Below are 14,216 nucleotides of genomic sequence, written 5' to 3'. Positions count from 1 at the left end.
CTTTTGAGGGCTGCTGATGTCCAGATGTCTGTTTGTGTTATGGACGTTAGTGTGGTGGGTTGCTGGAGGGGTGAGCTTGTGTTGCCCAATTGCCTGTTGGCGGGGTGTAGGAGCCATGCAGCTGGGGACGAGTAGGGCTATAAATACCCTGCTGCTCACTCTCTTGAGGCCAATGGCTATGCAATGCACTAGCTCTTTCTCTGATCTACAGCAGCTCTTTCAGCACGCAGCATCTGAAAGGTCATTGAGTGGTCAACCATGCAAATGACGGATCTCAGACAACTACGTGATTATAAAGGTTCTTCAGTAGTTCTTTGCAGCACATTTGGTTCTACAAAGAACCTTCTTATCAAGAGCCATTTTCACAGTTTGGGGCTCTGAATTCACTTTTGCTAGTTTAACAACGTAAAAAATGGTCTGTGTGCCAGGCGCATGGTCCAAAAGGGTTGTACTTAGTCTCTTAATGAGTCACGGGTGTGTTTTGGGCGTAACGTGCAATAAACCAATCAGAGTGTCATCTCCCATTCCCTTTAAAAGCCAGGTGCGCTTGCACCAATGCAGATTGATATTTACATGGCGGAATATAGACACACTCAACCTGACGAGTCAGTTTAAATACATGTGTGTATTGCCACGATTGGTCAAATAATTAGCCAATTTCATTTGTCATTACTGCAAATAGATAATTCTGATACATGCAATGACTATCCATTGTGACATGTGGGCATTTTTATCTTTATGTACACAATAATAATCTTTTAGATTGTAATCTTTTTGTTTTTAATATTTGACAGATTTGTGTGCTGCTGCGCGTCCCTGTGTGTGTAATAAGCAGAGTGTACGCACGTTGTACACCCGCCTATATTACTAACGCGCCCTTTAAATAACAAAAAATAAATAAATAAATACTGCGGCATTGACTTTAGACCAGGTTTTTGTTGGTCAATGGCGCAGTCGTTTTCAGTTGCCTCAAAATAGCAACACACTAACAATGCACCTGAACACACCTCGTTTTCAGACCAGCATGAACAGATAGGCGCGAGTGCATTTGCTATTTAAACAATGTGGTCGCTGGACGTGAAAATGATAACTGCGTTGGGCTGAAACTAGCAAAAAACATTGCATTGCATTGTGCCGGGTGTATGATAGGGTCCTTAATGTTACTCTTGTTACTCTTTTCCAAAACCGTTTTTTTTTTTTTTTTTTAGGACCGACTGTCTGCTCTGTGATTTAATGAAATCAGGTCCAAAAGGGGACGTGGAAAAGATGCCAGAAAAACTGTGTACTAATAAATTGTTTAATATTATAAATATTTAGAATTAAGAAGAATTAAGATAAAATTATTCACTTAAAATCAATAATTTTTGTCTAAATATATTTGTTTAATAACTAAAAATTCACCATTTCAGTTTATGTGATTTGTGTTCATAAATGAGGGGATATATACTGTAGTTAAAATAAATAAATATTTAACTAAACTTTATGCAGAGTACAAAATGTATTAATTAATTGTTTAAAACAATATAGGGCCCTATTTTAACGATCTAAGCGCATGGTCTAAAGCACACGGTGCAGGTGCACTTAGGGCGTGTCTGAATCCACTTTTGCTAGTTTAAAGACGGAAAAAATGGTCTGCGCGCCCGCTGCATGGTCTAAAAGGGTTGTCCCTACTCTCATAATGAGTAATGGGTGTGTTTTTGGCGTAACGTGCAATAAACCAATCAGAGCCTCATCTTCCATTCCCTTTAAAAGCCAGTTGCGCTCACACCATGGCGAATTCGCTATTTGCATGGCGGAATTTGCAAGCGGAAAAAAAACTTCTCTAGCGAGGAACGCGCTCTTTAAATAACAAATAACAAAAAAAAAAAGAAAAAAGACTTTAGACCAGGTTTCAGTTGGTCAATGGCACAATCTATTTCAGTTGCCTCAAAATAGCAACACGCCGACAATGCACCTGAATACACCTCGTTTTCAAACCAGCACGCCCATGGACACACAAATGGATGCAAATGCATTTGCTATTTAAACAACATGGCGCTGGACGTGAAAATGATGCGTCGGGCTGAAACAAGCAAAAAACACTTGCGTCGCACCTGGCACCGCATTGCGCCGGGTGTATGATAGGGCCCATAGTCTTTTAAATGGCAAAGCAAGTGGTTGTTTTATTATATATTATTATAAACAAATTTATGTTTTTAAATTTTAAATTTATATTTTAACATTTTTATTTTTCATTGCGTAAAAGTTCATCATATATAAAAGTGTGTACAGTAGCAAGACTTTATTTTAGCAAGAAGGTCTCTCGGAAGGGGATTATTATATTCTGTGGTCCATGCCAGCAAAAAAATCCTGCTTTAGACTACATAAGTGATGGAAGCATTACTGTAACCTTTTATATATAGGGCCTGTTTACACCTGATCCCTTCACTCATTTTTACTGATTGGATAGCTATCCAATTTGTTAAAACTGTTCCTTTTATACTCTGCCACATAATTGTGTCTCCACAAAATAAATACAAATCCAATCTTCAATTCCTGCACTGTATGCGAGTTCACATCAATGAACACACCCGCCCCCTCTCACTCACTCATCTCATTTGCTCCGGTTAAATAGTGCTTGTATTACGCATAATTTGCGTAATACAATGTTTCGCGCTCACGCCAAAAGTGTGCACACCACTGATCTATGTTAAAGTGGCGCGCACATAAAGCCGCCTCTCAAACAGCTTGTGAGGTGCAAGTACCAAAATGAGTGGCTTAATGTGCTTAAATGGTCAAATACACACAAGATTATGTCAAGATGCCTTTTTTGGCAAGTATTCAGTTAAACACAGTCAGTTTTGGAACGTAAATAGTTGACAAAGATAACGCATGCTGTTCAACAGTATATTGGATATGTGCATAAGCTCTTAAAGTGACAACAGCCTAATATTCCTAATATTAATCAAAGAACAAAAGACAGAAAATAATTATCTGCTCTTGACTGAATAACTTTAATTGTAAGCATTAATCTGTATTTAATTTTTGCAATGAAGACTATCCAGTGTTATTTTACATTTGATTTAATTTCTGTTAGACCCACCTGAAAAACTGAAAGCCTTGTTTTTTTTTTTTTCAAATCTTTATTCTATTGCATTTATTTGTGCTGTTGTTTGCAATTTCTTTGTTCTTATTTTGTTACTGACTTTTTACATGGTTTTTTTTTTGTAAATTTAGTTCAAAGATTCAAATAAAGCCTCCATGTGTTGTGCGTTAGCTATTGCAACAAAATTACCCAAATTATCCAAAAAATTATGACATAATAATAAAAATATCTGCATTGCAGTATATATGGCAGTTTTCCCTGTAGAATCGAAAATGGTATCGACTATTCAATATTTTTCAAAGTATCGTATCGAAGTTGGAAATTCCAGTATTGTGACAACACTAGATATGAGCTGCATTTTTTTGATCATCAGCAAATTTTCTAGCACTGATCAAGATCATTTAGTCTCACTACTTTTAATGAAGTTGATTGTGGGTTGAGCTTCAGGGTGCAACACCGAACTTTCAATTTCATTTATGGTGGTTTGCGCGTCGGCTTGATGAAGAGATGCACAGCTATCTGTTGCGAATGTGATGCGTGTTGCAATAACACTGTCATATCGGGCTAACACGTTCTCACACATTTATTTTTTTCTATTTTGGGAGGAGTACAATTTACATATGTAGCTTCATCAACCAGATGCATTTACACTTGTCCAGTTTCATTTGGAATGCGTCTCAGACCACCTCCTGAAGTAGTTTGAGTGATCAGATTTAAATTCTTCTCAAGCGTTTCGGATGGCATTTACACCTGGTCGTTTCACAATCGGATAGCTATCCGATCAGAGAAGTGACTAGGTGTAAACAGCCCCATATGCTTTTTTTGAAACTTGTTTGTTCATTCATTTGCCTACTGGTTTGTTTGGACCAAATGAATGATTGTTTTCAGAGAATGAGTCATGTCAAGAAAGCACAGTTTTAACAAATCAGTTGTGTATCACTGACTTACATGTGGACGCATACGCAAACACAAAAAATGCTCAGTCAACATACGTATATCCAAACACAGCCAAAAGACACAGTTGCATGGAAGGTTAACACAACATGCCTGTGGGTCACCAGGCTTTTCAAGGCTATTTGTTTTCACACACTTGTCAATGATCAAACCATTTTCCCTTCCCAGCTATTCATAGCAGTCTAATTTTAGCCCTGTAGATTATCCGTGGTTTGTCCACTCAGTGTAACGTTTCTGAATCTACTCCAGAACAAAGGCCGCCCCCCGTTACACCTGACTGCTGCCATGCATTAGTAAACATGCTTTTTGTTCCTTCTGCTTCCTGTGATCTGAAGGGCTAAGCTAACCGTTAGGCTAACTCACCTATCCCGGTCATTTAAGAGTGGACACTTAGGCAGATGTGAGTATCTGAAGATCTCAAATGCCATATACGTATGTAGGTACTTTAAACTAAAACGTGAAACTGCTAAATCATTACATGACTGTTTTTGGTACCTTTTATACCATATTAGTTTCTTTTATGAAGTATTTTACACTCTTGTCAAATGGCATCATAAATAGTTCAGGCTGCAAATATAATCAATATTAGTCTTGCACAGTCCTTGAGATTTTCTCTGGAGCGCTAGTCAAATTATTGAATTTGATTATAAATGATATACAGTGGAGTCCAAAAGTGTGAGAACTTTAGTGAAAATGCTTTTTTATTTTGCATTTTTCTACTTTCATTATATGGGTATAAATGACACACATGAGTGTCCAAGATAAAGAAAAATATTTTGCAAATCTAGTTTAAACACGTCAAGTTCTTAGAAATGTACACTTTGTATTTATGTTGGCTTCATATTTGAAAACTTTTATACTATATATACTAAGAAAGTTTCAATTTATTGTCTCTAAAAATGTTGTGGTGAAACAATTATGTACAAAGAAATACCATATTTTCCTTAAACCTTGAATACTTGAATAGATGTGAGTAGTGTACACATCTTAAAGGGTTAGTTCACCCAAAAATGAAAATTCTGTCATTTATTACTCACGCTCATGCCGTTCCACACCCGTAAGTCCTTCGTTAATCTTCGGAACGCAATTTGAGATATTTTTGTTGAAATCCGATGGCTCAGTGAGGCCTGCATAGCCAGCAATGACATTTCCTCTCTCAAGATCCATTAATGTACTAAAAACTATTTAAATCAGTTCATGTGAGTACAGTGGTTCAATATTAATATTATAAAGCGACGAGAATATTTTTGGTGCGCCAAAAAAAAACAAAATAACGAATTATTTAGTGATGGCCGATTTCAAAACACTGCTTCAGGAAGCTTCGGAGCGTTATGAATCAGCGTGTCGAATCCGCAGTTCGGAGCGCCAAAGTCACGTGATTTTCAGCAGTTTGGCGGTTTGACACGCGATCTGAATCATGATTTGATATGCTGATTCATAACGCTCCGAAGCTTCCTGAAGCAGTGTTTTGAAACCAAAAATATTCTCATCGCTTTATAATATTATTATTGAACCACTGTACTCACATGAACTGATTTAAATATATGTTTTTAGTACCTTTATGGATCTTGAGAGAGGAAATGTCATTGCTCCCTATGTAGGCCTCACGGAGCCATCAGATTTAAACAAAAATATCTTAATTTGTGTTCCGAAGGTCTTACGGGTGTAAAACGGCACGAGGATGAGTAATTAATGACAGAATTTTCATTTTTGGGTGAACTAACCCTTTAATCATTATTTTTTTAACTTGTAAATGTTTTTAATGTTAAATATATTATAATTGTATTAATATCACATTTTGGGGAGCTGCACCACATAGCCTTTTACAACCTCAACTAACTTTGACTTGATCTGATATCATAATCTTTTACATATTGGCTGCATGACTGTGATAGTCACACTACTTGACATTAATTTGGAGGCCAAATATATATATATATATATATATATATATATATAGTATGTCAAAATATATGTAATATATAAAATATATTAAAATATATATATATATATATAGAATGTTATATATATATATATTAACATTCAAGGATCAAAACCTATTCTAGTAGACCACAAAAACAAAATCAAGACATTGAAAAAGGGCATAATAATATTTAATATTTAAGTGGAAAATGGCAACAACAACAAGATTTTCAATGTGGTCTCACACTTTTGGTCATTTGAGTGTGATTTTGCATATCATGCTGATTACTGTATGTGTTTATTTCTTGACTGTTCAGTTTTTTCACTCACATTTCAATCAGATCATAGCAGGCTGACAGCCGCTTGAATTTGTAAGCTTTTTAGTAACTGAAAGCTTTTGCTGAAGCCAAACATCTGGTTCAGCTCCTGTTATAGCATTCATGTTACCTGACTAACAGCAGCAAGCAAGATCATTTGTGTATGTGTTTTGTTCATTTACAGCAGTTTGATATACCCACACACGTTTTCATGCCTGTTTGTTCATTTATTTTCTTTACATTCAAATGGAGCAGGTGTTTATGGTTTGTATATGTAACCCAAACCAGTGTGTGATGGACACACACACACATGAACAAACAGCCACGTTGATAAGCTTCTGTTTGCTTGCCAGAGTAGTAATGGCCCCTGGTAATGTGTAAAGAACATGATGATGGTGTAATGTTGCTTTGTACTCACTGGCCACCTGCTAAAGTCAGGCCTTACAGGAAACCAGCTCTGTTGACAAGAACCACAAAAGAGTCACTCTGCTAACAAAGAACACGCAGTGTAAACACAGACATACTGGCTAGCTAGACTGTTTAATAGTAGATGACATGCTTGTTTAGCTGTAACATTCATATTTTTGAAGTTAGTTCTGTGAAAAGCTGTTGTCTGATGTTTGATATCTAATTTAACAATGTTCATACATTAAGTGTGACGTAAGTGTCCAAATACTTTTGGGGCCACAGTAGAAACATTTATATAGCTTCTTTTATTTTGTATTTTATAATGTTATTTATTGCACATATAATGTACATAACTGTAATATGTACATATAATGTACATAACTGTTTAAAAGTTTGGGATCAGTAAGTCTCGTATGCTCATATGCTGCATTTATTTCATCCATCCATCCATCCATCCATCCCAATATTTATATAGTTTTATTTCTGTTTTCCAGAAACTGCGGAATGAGGTGTTTCCATTGCATTTATCTGAGTTATCGGCCGAGCATGTGGAAGCGTACCAACTGCTAGAGGACAGGAAACACAAACTCTCACCCGAGACCGCTGCCCTCTACCTGCTTCGACAACAGCACAAACATTTGGTCAGTCTGCAACTCTGCATGCATCCGTACTCTTAACCGAATGCCAATCATGACAAAGACTTTGCGTTTGTTTTCATGTTTAAGGGTTTTGCTTTAGGAAAGTAAAGATGTTCCTTGCTTAAATTGATTTTAACACACACTCTTATGTTCGTATATAAATATATCACACCGGAGATTGTTTGGAAGTCTTCAGGCTTCTCCTTGATGTGCTGGTCTGGATGTAAATGAATTGCATTGATTACACGCACTGCACACACCAGCTTATATTCCTGTCACATCATGTTTCCCAGTAGAAGCTGTCCGTGAGTCATCAGGTTTCCCATTTTAGTAGCTTTCAATTCTGTAAAATATATGCTGTCCACAGAATACTGGATTGCGTGTGATGAATTTTGCCCAAATGTATTAAGTTGAGATTTGAAATATTGCATTTGGGCAAATATTCATTAGGAGTAAAAAAAGTGAATTATGTAGTGCACAACGTCTTATTGCCATTGGCTTATATCACTAATACAGTATCACATAACTATGCCATTCACATTATAACAATATAATTTAATATTTTATTTAAGTAGTCGTTGTGTCATGTCTGTTCTCGTGATTACACATCATCATCATGTGATCAGTCGTGTGGCGTGTTCTCTTTCTCAGTCTCACATTCTCTTTTTGTTGTGAGCATTGAGCTGCGGTTCCTCTCACCTGTTAGTTGCTTGGAAACAGCATTTTTATAAAAGCAGTCCATTAGCATGCCATTTATCCTGTTTTGATCTGTCACATTTTTGTATTTGTTCAGTAACTGAAAACAAGCATGTAGGAGTGGTGCATATGTTTGCGTGTATGTAGAGAGGGAGACTTGAAAACGTCTTGCTCATGAATAATGGTTAGGAGATGGTTAATGGTTAATGTTCCCCTGTTTTGCTAACCCAGGAGTTTTCAAACCGGAGTTCAGAGACTCCTAAATTGGGGTACAAAGATTGTTATGGAAAAAAAGAAAAAGATTTTTTTTAGGACTGTAAAATTGAACGTTAACTTAAGATATTCATTAAATATGTTTAATGTGATTTTTTTTTAAATAAAAAAAAAAATATTGAAAACTTTTGTGAAAAACATTTGAAATACTTTTCAGTTTGAATTAAATTGAATTGATTGTCTCCCAAGTTTTACAATTTAATATTAATAATGGGTAGAAAAACAATTATGCTGTCAACTTTAAATATAGGGAAACCGGAAAAGCGTAGCGCCAGATTACAGTCCAAACAAATACTTATACATACAGCTTCTGGTGGTGTGTAGATCCAAAGATAACTCCAAGATCAAAAAACATGAAAGATCCGTACACAGGAATAAAGTCAAAAAAGCTCAAATGAATTTATTTTCCAGAGGCCACAAAAAGTGCAAAAGTGCAAAAATGATTACGATCTCTATAATGGTTGTGGTAATAAGCTTATTAAATGGATACAGGTGGATGCTTGGAATCATGGCACTGATGAAGAGTTGATCCCAAAAACGTTTTGCACTTTGCACTTTTTGTGGCCTCTGGGAAATAAATTTGTTTGAGCTTTTTTGACTTTATTCTTGTGTGCGGATCTTTCATGTTTTTTGAGCTTGAAGTCAACTTTAAATATTAAATGAATTTAAAAACAATAATAATAATAATAATTTCCAGGTAATATGCCAGTCACCTACAGGTGCTGGTCATATAATTAGAATATCATCAAAAAGTTGATTTATTTCACTAATTCCATTCAAAAAGTGAAACTTGTATATTATATTCATTCATTACACACAGACTGATATATTTCAAATGTTTATTTCTTTTCATTTTGATGATTATAACTGACAACTAAGGAAAATCCCAAATTCAGTATCTCAGAAAATTTGAATATTGTGAAAAGGTTCAATATTGAAGACACCTGGTGCCACACTCTAATCAGCTAATTAACTCAAAACACCTGCAAAGGCCTTTAAATGGTCTCTCAGTCTAGTTCTGTAGGCTACACAATCATGGGGAAGACTGCTGACTTGACAGTTGTCCAAAAGACGACCACTGACACCTTGCACAAGGAGGGCAAGACACAAAAGGTCATTGCAAAAGAGGCTGGCTGTTCACAGAGCTCTGTGTCCAAGCACATTAATAGAGGGGAAGGAAAAGATGTGGTAGAAAAAAGTGTACAAGCAATAGGGATAACCGCACCCTGGAGAGGATTGTGAAACAAAACCCATTCAAAAATGTGGGGGAGATTCACAAAAAGTGGACTGCAGCTGGAGTCAGTGCTTCAAGAACCACTACGCACAGACGTATGTAAGACATGGGTTTCATTCCTTGTGTCAAGCCACTCTTGAACAACAGACAGCGTCAGAAGCGTCTCGCCTGGGTTAAAGACAAAAAGGACTGGACTGCTGCTGAGTGGTCCAAAGTTATGTTCTCTGATGAAAGTAAATTTTGCATTTCCTTTGGAAATTAGAGTCCCAGAGTCTGGAGGAAGAGAGGAGAGGCACACAATCCACGTTGCTTGAGGTCCAGTGTAAAGTTTCCACAGTCAGTGATGGTTTGGGGTGCCATGTCATCTGCTGGTGTTGGTCCACTGTGTTTTCTGAGGTCCAAGGTCAACGCAGCCGTATACCAGGAAGTTTTAGAGCACTTCATGCTTCCTGCTGCTGACCAACTTTATGGAGATGCAGATTTCATTTTCCAACAGGACTTGGCACCTGCACACAGTGCCAAAGCTACCAGTACCTGGTTTAAGGACCATGGTATCCCTGTTCTTAATTGGCCAGCAAACTCGCCTGACCTTAACCCCATAGAAAATCTATGGGGTATTGTGAAGAGGAAGATGCGATATGCCAGACCCAACAATGCAGAAGAGCTGAAGGCCACTATCAGAGCAACCTGGGCTCTTCTAACACCTGAGCAGTGCCACAGACTGATCGACTCCATGCCACGCCGCATTGCTGCAGTAATTCAGGCAAAAGGAGCCCCAACTAAGTATTGAGTGCTGTACATGCTCATACTTTTCATGTTCATACTTTTCAGTTGGCCAAGATTTCTAAAAATCCTTTCTTTGTATTGGTCTTAAGTAATATTCTAATTTTCTGAGATACTGAATTTGGGATTTTCCTTAGTTGTCAGTTATAATCATCAAAATTAAAAGAAATAAACATTTGAAATATATCAGTTTGTGTGTAATGAATGAATATAATATACAAGTTTCACTTTTTGAATGGAATTAGTGAAATAAATCAACTTTTTGATGTTATTCTAATTATATGACCAGCACCTGTATTTTGGATTTAGTACAGTGACAATATAGAAGATAATTATTTAACTTCTAAAACAACATTTGTATTTGTAATATCAAACTTAAAGTTGTGATGCAGTAGCGACAGTATTGTCATATTGTGACATACATCTAAGTGAAATAGATTATTGGAAAATTAAAAAAAAAAAATGTAGAGTAGGGACTTGGTTCTGTCCATTGATTGTTGATTGGATGGAGGAAGATCTGAATGCAAGTTTGCGGTCGATTGGAAGAAAGGGACGGGGTGTAAGTGGACTAAATGATTGGTTTGTTTGGAGAAGAGCCAATAATTTCCAATGTCATGACAGACACTGGAAGATCAAGTTATATTTTGATTAAAAATGACGAGGTCAATTTAAAAAAAAACAAAAAACTTTATATTCTAATTGTTGATCACAACACAGGTTGCCATATTCAGCATGAGAGTGGCGCTCTAATGTTGATTGACAGGCTTTAAGTACAAAAGACAAATGCATAGAATACTATCTTAGAATTGCCTTCATGTAGTACTGCCTCTGAATGATATTTTAGAATATTACAAGTTGTGGAGGAATTCCAGTGAGAAAATGAAAGTTACTCAATTAGAGCGTGCTGCAGTTCCATTTTTCACCACAGATTTACATTGTAAAATTGTGGGGCGCTGTAGAGCTAGGGAGGACTCAGGCACCCTCTGCCTCACTTAGTATGATGATGCATGAAGCCATGCATAAAATTTTATTATATCCTGCTCACTTTAAGACTTAAAATAGTCTAGAAAATATGAGAAAATATTTGTTGTAGAATGCTGGACATTTACAGTTTATTTTTGATTTAGTTTATATAGAGGTCTATGTTTTAAAGTAATATTTTGGTGGGACACTGCTCCACCTGCCCTTACAGGCAAGCCGCAGCTGCCAGTGACTATCCTAAGCTGTGACGTCCATCTGGAAGTATTGAGAGGCCTCTTCACACACTCGCATCCCTATCTCAGCCCTGGAAACACATACACACACCTCAAGTATCTCTTATCGCCAGCAGTGAAGGAGTGTGATATAGAGCCTGTAGGTGCACATGCATACATATACACAGGGTCCAACAATGAATGCCAATGACATGTGTAATGAATGAAATAAAGAAAGAAATGAATGCTTTTATACAGAAAGGATTCATTAAATTGATTGAAAGTGACAGTAAAGACATTTACAGTGTTACAAAAGATTTCTGTTTCAAATAAATTATGTTTGATGATTTCCACAAAATATTAAGCAACACAACTGTTTTCAACATTGATAATAATAAGAAATGTTTCTTGAACACCAAATCAGCTTATGGACCCTTTTCACATTTTCGATTTCTCAGAAGCGGAAGTCATCGTAGTTTACTAGTTTTTGTAACTTGATGCAAAGGTAATTCATGCTGTCAAATCGATTAATCGTGATTAATCGCATCTAACATAAAATTTTGTAAATATATATGTGTGTATACAAACCCGATTCCAAAAAAGTTGGGACACTGTACAAATGTGAATAAAAAAGGAATGCAATAATTTACAAATCTCATAAACTTATATTTTATTCACAATAAAATATAGATAACATATCAAATGTTGAAAGTGAGACATTTTGAAATGTCATGCCAAATATTGCCTCATTTTGGATTTCATGAGAGCTACACATTCCAAAAAAGTTGGGACAGGTAGCAATAAGAGGCCGGAAAAGTTAAATGTACATATAAGGAACAGCTGGAGGACCAATTTGCAACTTATTAGGTCAATTGGCAACATGATTGGGTATAAAAAGAGCCTCTCAGAGTGGCAGTGTCTCTAAGAAGTCAAGATGGGCAGAGGATCACCAATTCCCCCAATGCTGCGGCGAAAAATAGTGGAGCAATAACAGAAAGGAGTTTCTCAGAGAAAAATTGCAAAGAGTTTGAAGTTATCATCATCTACAGTGCATAATATCATCCAAAGATTCAGAGAATCTGGAACAATCTCTGTGCATAAGGGTCAAGGCCGGAAAACCATACTGGATGCCGGTGATCTTCGGGCCCTTAGACGGCACTGCATCACATACAGGAATGCTACTGTAATGGAAATCACAACATGGGCTCAGGAATACTTCCAGAAAACATTGTCGGTGTACACAATCCACCGTGCCATTCGCCGTTGCCGGCTAAAACTCTATAGGTCAAAAAAGAAGCCATATCTAAACATGATCCAGAAGCGCAGGCGTTTTCTCTGGGCCAAGGCTCATTTAAAATGGACTGTGGCAAAGTGGAAAACTGTTCTGTGGTCAGACGAATCAAAATTTGAAGTTCTTTTTGGAAAACTGGGAGGCCATGTCATCCGGACTAAAGAGGACAAGGACAACCCAAGTTGTTATCAGCGCTCAGTTCAGAAGCCTGCATCTCTGATGGTATGAGGTTGCATGAGTGCGTGTGGCATGGGCAGCTTACACATCTGGAAAGGCACCATCAATGCTGAAAGGTATATCCAAGTTCTAGAACAACATATGCTCCCATCCAGACGTCGTCTCTTTCAGGAAAGACCTTGCATTTTCCAACATGACAATGCCAGACCACATACTGCATCAATTACAACATCATGGCTGCGTAGAAGAAGGATCCGGGTACTGAAATGGCCAGCCTGCAGTCCAGATCTTTTACCCATAGAAAACATCTGCCGCATCATAAAGAGGAAGATGCGACAAAGAAGACCTAAGACGGTTGAGCAACTAGAAGCCTGTATTAGACAAGAATGGGACAACATTCCTATTCCTAAACTTGAGCAACTTGTCTCCTCAGTCCCCAGACGTTTGCAGACTGTTATAAAAAGAAGAGGGGATGCCACACAGTGGTAAACATGGCCTTGTCCCAACTTTTTTGAGATGTGTTGATGCCATGAAATTTAAAATCAACTTATTTTTCCCTTAAAATGATACATTTTCTCAGTTTAAACATTTGATATGTCATCTATGTTGTATTCTGAATAAAATATTGAAATTTGAAACTTCCACATCATTGCATTCCTTTTTTATTCACAATTTGTACAGTGTCCCAACTTTTTTGGAATCGGGTTTGTATATATGTTTGTGTGCGTGTGTGCGTATACATATATACACACACACACACACATTTATATATACATATTTACAAACTTTTATGTTAGATGCGATTAATCACGATTAATCTATTTAACAGTACAAAATATAGTTTTATAAATGTACATACATTTAAAAATAATGAAAATATAAAAAACTTTGCAGGATTTACAGTGCTGATGACTGTTAAAACGCATCATCACAGTCTGTGAAAGGGTCCATTAGAATGATTTCTGAAGGATCATGTGACATAAGGCAACAGTGCAACATAAGGCAACAGTGTCACACATCTAGATGAAAATGATACCCCTGACATCTCCCTTTCTCACTTTCTTTTGTCTTTCTTTGAACATCTCCCATTAGACGGGACAAAAAAGAGAAGAGCTGATGACACAGGAGAAATCAGCGGAGTTGAAATCTCTTCCTTCTCTGCCAACTTTCACAATCGTTTTTTCTCTGACTGTGTGAGAATTCATTAAAATTTCACTCAGCCTGCGGCCTCTCTCTCTCTCTTC

General features: G+C 36.9%; 1 protein-coding gene across 33 annotated transcripts in view; it reads left to right on the top strand.

Annotated features, from left to right (window-relative positions):
* The window catches only part of rimbp2b (RIMS binding protein 2b), a 170,588-nt gene that overhangs the window by 26,024 nt on the left and 130,348 nt on the right, over window positions 1-14,216 (top strand). For all 33 annotated transcript variants that reach the window (XR_007931375.1, XR_007931374.1, XM_051903912.1 and 30 more), the window contains exon 2: window positions 7,182-7,328. Coding sequence is in view for 31 of the 33 variants with exons in the window: in XM_051903912.1 (XP_051759872.1) it covers window positions 7,182-7,328 (147 nt within the window). In the remaining 2 variants the exon portion in view is untranslated. The remainder of the gene's footprint in view (window positions 1-7,181; window positions 7,329-14,216) is intronic.

This window comes from Ctenopharyngodon idella, chromosome 8 (assembly GCF_019924925.1).
Source record: "Ctenopharyngodon idella isolate HZGC_01 chromosome 8, HZGC01, whole genome shotgun sequence".
Taxonomy (NCBI): Eukaryota; Metazoa; Chordata; class Actinopteri; order Cypriniformes; family Xenocyprididae; genus Ctenopharyngodon; species Ctenopharyngodon idella.
This window is presented reverse-complemented; position numbering and strand designations above follow the sequence as displayed.